Source organism: Austrofundulus limnaeus, unplaced genomic scaffold (assembly GCF_001266775.1).
Source record: "Austrofundulus limnaeus strain Quisiro unplaced genomic scaffold, Austrofundulus_limnaeus-1.0 Scaffold805, whole genome shotgun sequence".
Classification (NCBI taxonomy): Eukaryota; Metazoa; Chordata; class Actinopteri; order Cyprinodontiformes; family Rivulidae; genus Austrofundulus; species Austrofundulus limnaeus.
Window position 1 is genome coordinate 1 of NW_013953207.1, and position 6,196 is coordinate 6,196.

Genomic DNA, 6,196 nt, shown 5'->3' on the forward strand with positions numbered 1-6,196 from the left:
ATATATATAGGCTCATGGTAGACCCGGACCGGCCCATAAATGAGCGTCGGCCCACCGGGCATTGCCCGGTATACGCCAGATGGCCAGTCCAGCCCTGCAACCAACTGTCCCTTAACTTTGGGATTAAAGGTGATGAGCGACATGCGTTCTTTCAAGGAATGCTCAGCCTCTCATTTTTATTTGTAGTATAAAAATGTTGACAATTTTAAAATTTGATTTCTGACAATCATCTTGACTTTGAACACCAATCTAAAAGTTGCACCTGAAGCTTTTATTTGACATCTTTGCTCTACAAACATTCATTCAAAATTCACCAACTCTGCACCTCTGAACTTTGTGCAAATGGCCTTTACTCCAGTAAATGCACCTCAACGGGTCTTTAAATCCATTTTTCTCCATTTCATTCACCAGGTGGTTTACAAGTAGCTGTTTTTATTGAACTGCAGCATTCTGTAAGTCAGAAAATGTACAGCGCTTTTAAGAGACGTTGACCATGAAACAAAAGCAGCAGGAATCAACATGCAGTCAGAACACAGCTGTAACACCTGCTGGTGTTAAAATGCAACTCAAATGTCAATTTTTCTTAGAAAAAATCCATTAAAATTATGTTTCTAAACGAGTCAAACACTGAAAACGGCTGCTGTGACATTTTAATTATTTTTTAAAGTTTGTCGGAATATGGCAGACGTTCATGAACCTCCATTTAAAAAAACAGACTGAAAACAGAAGAAGACCCCTGATGTGTTTACAGACCACAGCTGAACAAGATGAGTACATGAAAGGCTCAGATACAGTGGTGTGAAAAACTTGTTAGCCCCTCTTCTTCATATTTTATTCTTTTACATGTTTGTCACAAAGTAACAGATCCATCAGTCTGGAAAATGTTACAAATCCATTTGTAAAGCTTTGGGACTCCAGTGAACCACAGTCAGAGCCATCATCCACAAATGGTGAACACATGAAACAATAGTGAACCTGCCCAGGAGTGGCCGGACGACCAAAATTACCCCAAGAGTGCAGCGACGACTCATCCAAGAGGTCACAAAGACCCTACAACAACATCAAGAACTGTAGTCTTTACTGGACTCTGTAAAGGTCTGTGTTCTGTCCTCCACCATAAGAAAGATTCTGGGCAGTACTGGACTGCATGGCAGAGTTCCAAGACCAAAACCATTACTGAGAAAAAAGAACCTAAAGGCGTCTCAGTTCTGCCAGAAAACATCTTAATGATCCACAAGACTTTTAGGAGAATARGATACTCTGAGGACCGATTTGTGAAGATGTAACATTACATCTGGTGTAGAAAAACAGCATTTCAGAAAAGAAACATCATAYCAACAGTAAAACACGGTGGTGGTAGTGTGATGGTCCGGGGCCGTTTTGTAGCTTCAGAACCCAGAAGACTTGCTGTGGTGAAYGGAACCACAAAATCTGCTGTCTACCAAAAACTCCTTTAAAGGAACATCTGAGCATCTGTTCCTGACCTCAAACTGAAGACCACTGGGGTTCTGCAGCAGGACAATGATCCGAAACACAGCAGCAGGTTAGGGGTTAGGGGTTAGGTTTAGGACAGTGTGTTTATTTCTCCACCTCTGAATGGCTTAAGAAAAACTAAGACTTTGGAGTGGCCTATAATCAAAGTCCTGACCTAAAACCCACTGAGATGCTGTGGCAGGACCTTAAAAAGGCGGTTCATGCTCACAAACCCTCCAATGTGTCTGAATTACAACAATTCTGCAAAGATTAGCCAGGATTGCTCTGCAGCTCTGCAAAGGCTGGGATTCGACTGGTTAAATAATAGGGGTGCAACGATACAGAAAATTCACGATTCGACACTTTAGTGTACAGGTTCAAATTTTTTTCGATACAAAAAAGATAATTGTCCATGCCCTTCTTAACTTGTAATTTATTGAAATTAATTATTTGTTTAACCTCAAAAGTCCAGTTTTTAAATTAAATGTTGCTGAAACAGAAAGTTTCTCAGTGGATCTGAGCTCGACACTGCAGCCTAGGTGGAGTAGTTGAACACAGATCCACTGATCCTTCAACACAGAGCCTCTTCAAAAGACAAGCTGATAAAAATCAATTTTAAAAATCTGTATCGTTCCACACATAGTGTGTATTGATCGGTACAATACAGATACATGTATTGTTGCACCCCTAGTAAATAAATAAAAATGTTTACATTTGTTTGGTGGTCTGAAACATTTAAGTGTGACAAACGTGTAAAACAAGAAGAAATCAGGAAGGGGGCTAACACTTCTTCACACCGCTGGAGGYGATGTTTAGCATCTGTAAATAKCATTTGCAAAAARRAAAAAAAAAGACTTTGGACAAGTTCAGCCTAGAAGAGTTTGTTTTACAGTGTTCTATTGAACTCCTACACCTCTGTGCTTCCTTCACCTGAAAGGAAAATAAGAGTATGAGCTGGAAAAGGCTGCACGGTGTGATCCAACAGACCCTGAATTCTCTTATCATTCCTGTACGTCAGAAATGTCAACATTCAGCTCTGCAGCAGCTTCAGAAATACACAGCTGAGACAACAAACTGCTCCTGWTCAGCGTCTGCAGCCACAGTGCTGCTGTCTTCAGACTGTACAAGTCCTCCCACACCTTCACCTCTGCAACTCCGTCAAGGCATCTAGAATATCACTATCAGAAAAAAATACACAAGTGTCGTCAAAATCTACTCTTGAGTTAAACATTTCATTTTTTTATGAGACTGAATTTCAGCTATATAATATAATTTGATCTTAAAACAACATCAAGAAAACATTCCAGGTTTTTGGGGCAACATTCAGGCATCAAAAAACAAAAATCTTGTCCTTCCAGTAGCTTTTTTCTGTAATACAGAAAAATATTTACAGATGATGATCAAAAAAAAAAAAAGTAGTAGTGAGAACGACACATCAAGTCTTTGGCACTCCTGAAGTCAACGTCCAACAACCCAACCGTCCCCAGAGATGTTGGATTTCGTCTCAAACGGGTGGAGGGACAGTGTGACAGTCACGTCGCATGGTGGTCTCCAGTCGTCTCACTGTGGCTGCTGACTCAGCGTTAACAGATTTCCTCCACCTGCAAAAATCGGAAACACAAACTGAAACTAACTTTGTATAAAATATTTCCCAATATTTATCACCTGCTGTCAAAAGGTGAAGTCTGACCACCGCCTTACAGACACGTGTGTTAGCAAAATATTTCAACATGTTTCTTCTGTTGGATGTGCTATTAGCACCAAATAAAAATATTTATGTTAAAGATTGCATTTTTGGCATGTCATCAGCTGAGGAAACTAATTAAATAATAAGTTGCTATTAATAAAAACTGTTAAGAGGCCCAAGGGTCCAGAAGTGTAAAGTTGAGGAGGAACAACGACACGAACATCAGACAGATGCAAAACAGATATTTTATAAACCAAGAACTGATGATTTATTCACCAGATGAGGCAGATCGTAAAAACATGCAGTGTCAGGCGTCAGCCTCACATCAACCTGTTCCTGTGGACCATGAAACTGGACCGGACCGGACCCTAAGGGGTCCAGTGTTTCTCTGTGTTCACCAGACCTGTTCTCAGTTCCTCCCTTCTACAGCTGCAGGRAGCAGCCTGAGAGGAGAAGGCCACAGATCATGGAGGCAGGCCCAGAGATGACCCCAGCTGACCAGGAAGAGGGAGGAGCCTCATGAAGAAAACATGGATCAACATGTCTTAGTTTGATTGTAAAACCATTCTTTGTTTTTCCTTCTAGGAGAGGTGGTGCTTGTAGCGTTAGAGCCTGTGTATAATCATGAAATGATGTAATCTGTGGTTTGGTTGGATGCAGGAGTGTGTGTGTTTATGAGTAATCATCACAGAGGTTTAGAGAAACCCTCTGTACGACAGACAGAGAGGCTTTTTGGGTATTTTTAAAGCAGACAGCAGGTTATCACCGCTGTACTCCCCGGTTTCTCTTGGTTGTTTTGGCCCAGGAGCAACAGGAGGGTTTACAGCAGCTGCCTTTGTCTTACTTGCATTACTTTTTGTCTTTTTATTTTTAGATTCAGATTTAGGATGGTTGGGGGATTTTCGCAGTGGTTTTATCACTTTGTGACATTTATATTTTATCTTTGATTTTTTTTATATACATCACTTTTCTGTAACTTTTGAAGTCCATCCATCCATCCATCCATCCATCCATCCATCCATCATCTAAACCCACTTCTTCCTTTCAGGGTCACTGGTGCCCTTACCCAGCAGTCACTGTGCGAGGAGCAGGGTACACCCTGGACAGGTAGCGAGTCACTTTTGAAGTTCACTACATTCGTATTTTTTGTCTACCTTAATAAATTTTTGCCTGTTCATGGGGTTACCCCCCCCCTCCCCCCTGCTTACAGCTTAAAGCCCCTGCGAGGAGTGTGAGGTGCACCAGCCCGGGCCTGGGTGACCCTCGGCTAACGWAAGGAGTGAAAGACAGTCTCTTTTCATCCCAACAGTTTGCAGTTCAATAATCCTGTTTGTGTAGTGGGCCAGTCAGGGTCAGGGTAGTGACTGTTGGTCAAATCAAACAGGTGGGACTGGACCTCAGGTCTCCTGGAGCAGGCTGGACCGACTGCAGTAGAAACGACTGATTGATRGTTACTGATCAGAGGGGTCAGAGGTCACTTCATTAATAACATTACACTAGGATGACCCCGTTTACTCATCTAAAAATAACCAACTTCTACCTGAAACAAAAATCATCTAAAACAATAAATTTTCAGTTTGTTTTAATCTATGAAATGTTGTCTGTTTACATCATCACCTTTATGTAAATATAAACATGTTCATATACAATCACTAACATTAACCCCCCTCAGTTTATTACATTACTGCCACTATTACTTTAATTGTTTTATTAGTTTTAGGAAGTGGTAACAACAGTGTGTAGACACATTCTTCTGTTACGCCTGAGTTTAATGTGTAAATATAAAAAAAATAATAATAAAAACAATGTTTTTAACGTTTAATTATTTTCATTTTGGAGCTGGAAAGATTTAATGATAGAAATCTGGTCACCTCATCAGAACAGCTCTTCTGTTAATTCTTACTTTAAAGCTGCATGACGTGCTGACAGGCATTCCTTCAAACAATGTTAGGCCTTTAAATTTAATAAGAAAATCTCAAAAAGATTTCAAAACGTCGGCTTTACAGTGAGTGAAACAAAATGCTGGCAGTGAAAACAAAAGTAGAATAAAAACATAAGGAATTTAACGCCATTTGCATCTTTGTTCTGCCTTTTTACAACCATAATGATGTGCTCTGTCCACATGTGTGACAGTAATGATGGTGCACAGCATCTTACTGGAGGACCAATCAGAGGTAATTACATAGCAGCAGCTTCCTGTGCTGCTGGAGACTGCAGCTGTGCTGTCTTAAAGAGACAGTTCAGCATTTATTTAAGCCAAGTCACGAGCAGAGGCTTTCAGAGTCTCGTCTGCACCTCCCRTCTAATTCTCCTCTCCAGKTTGTCCTGTGGGAGGAGCCACAGAYGGCCGCTGCACCGGACCAAGAGCCCAGAGAAACCACAGCAGAAAGAGCAGCAGCCATGTGAACCCCGTGTTTCTGAACAATGAAGGTGTGAAGCGAACCAAACCTGTTTTTTTTTACAACAACTCAAGCAGCCGTTTACAGAAACAGCAAACATCTGAGTCCAACCTACCATCAGCCCATGACCCTCCCTGTTTGCTCCAACGTCAGGAGATCACTGTCTGCTGCCAGCCGCTGAGCTTCCTCTCCTCCCTCAGCCTCCTCTCCAACTTTCACAGTAACCTGGACCCACCTGGAAGCAAAACGAAACCAGACTGAGGGCAGCTCAAGTTTGAGGCTGATCTGAGGCAAAGCTTGAAGATGATGGTTTTACTTCAGCTCAGAGAAGCAGAGGAAGAGGTCTGATTTGTTGTTGCAGTTTTTACACTTCACTGCATAGTGAACGTTTACACGTGTGATCCTGAAAAAGCTGGGGTGTCGTTTCAAATGTAAATAAAAACAGAAYGCAACCTTATGTAAATCTCATAAACCCAGGTATTTTTCACAATGAAACATCAATTTGAGCACATTTGGATACAAAATATTCAAACTAAGAAACGTAATGTTATGCATATAACTACTGTTCCCTGAAGGAAAGGAACGAGGTACAACATCATGTATGGGAACCACGCCCCTGCGTGTCCTGGCTGAAGCC

The 6,196-nt window shown here is 41.4% G+C and overlaps 1 protein-coding gene across 2 annotated transcripts in view; it reads right to left on the reverse strand.

Moving 5' to 3' along the window:
* Positions 1-2,342: 2,342 nt before the first annotated feature.
* The window catches only part of zhx2a (zinc fingers and homeoboxes 2a), a 41,297-nt gene continuing 37,443 nt past the window's right edge, over positions 2,343-6,196 (reverse strand). For both annotated transcript variants that reach the window (XM_014028775.1, XM_014028774.1), the window contains 2 exons: positions 5,675-5,794; positions 2,343-3,074 (listed from right to left, as the gene is read on the reverse strand). In XM_014028775.1, coding sequence (XP_013884229.1) covers positions 5,677-5,794 — 118 coding nt within the window. In that variant the 3' untranslated portion in view covers positions 2,343-3,074; positions 5,675-5,676. The remainder of the gene's footprint in view (positions 3,075-5,674; positions 5,795-6,196) is intronic.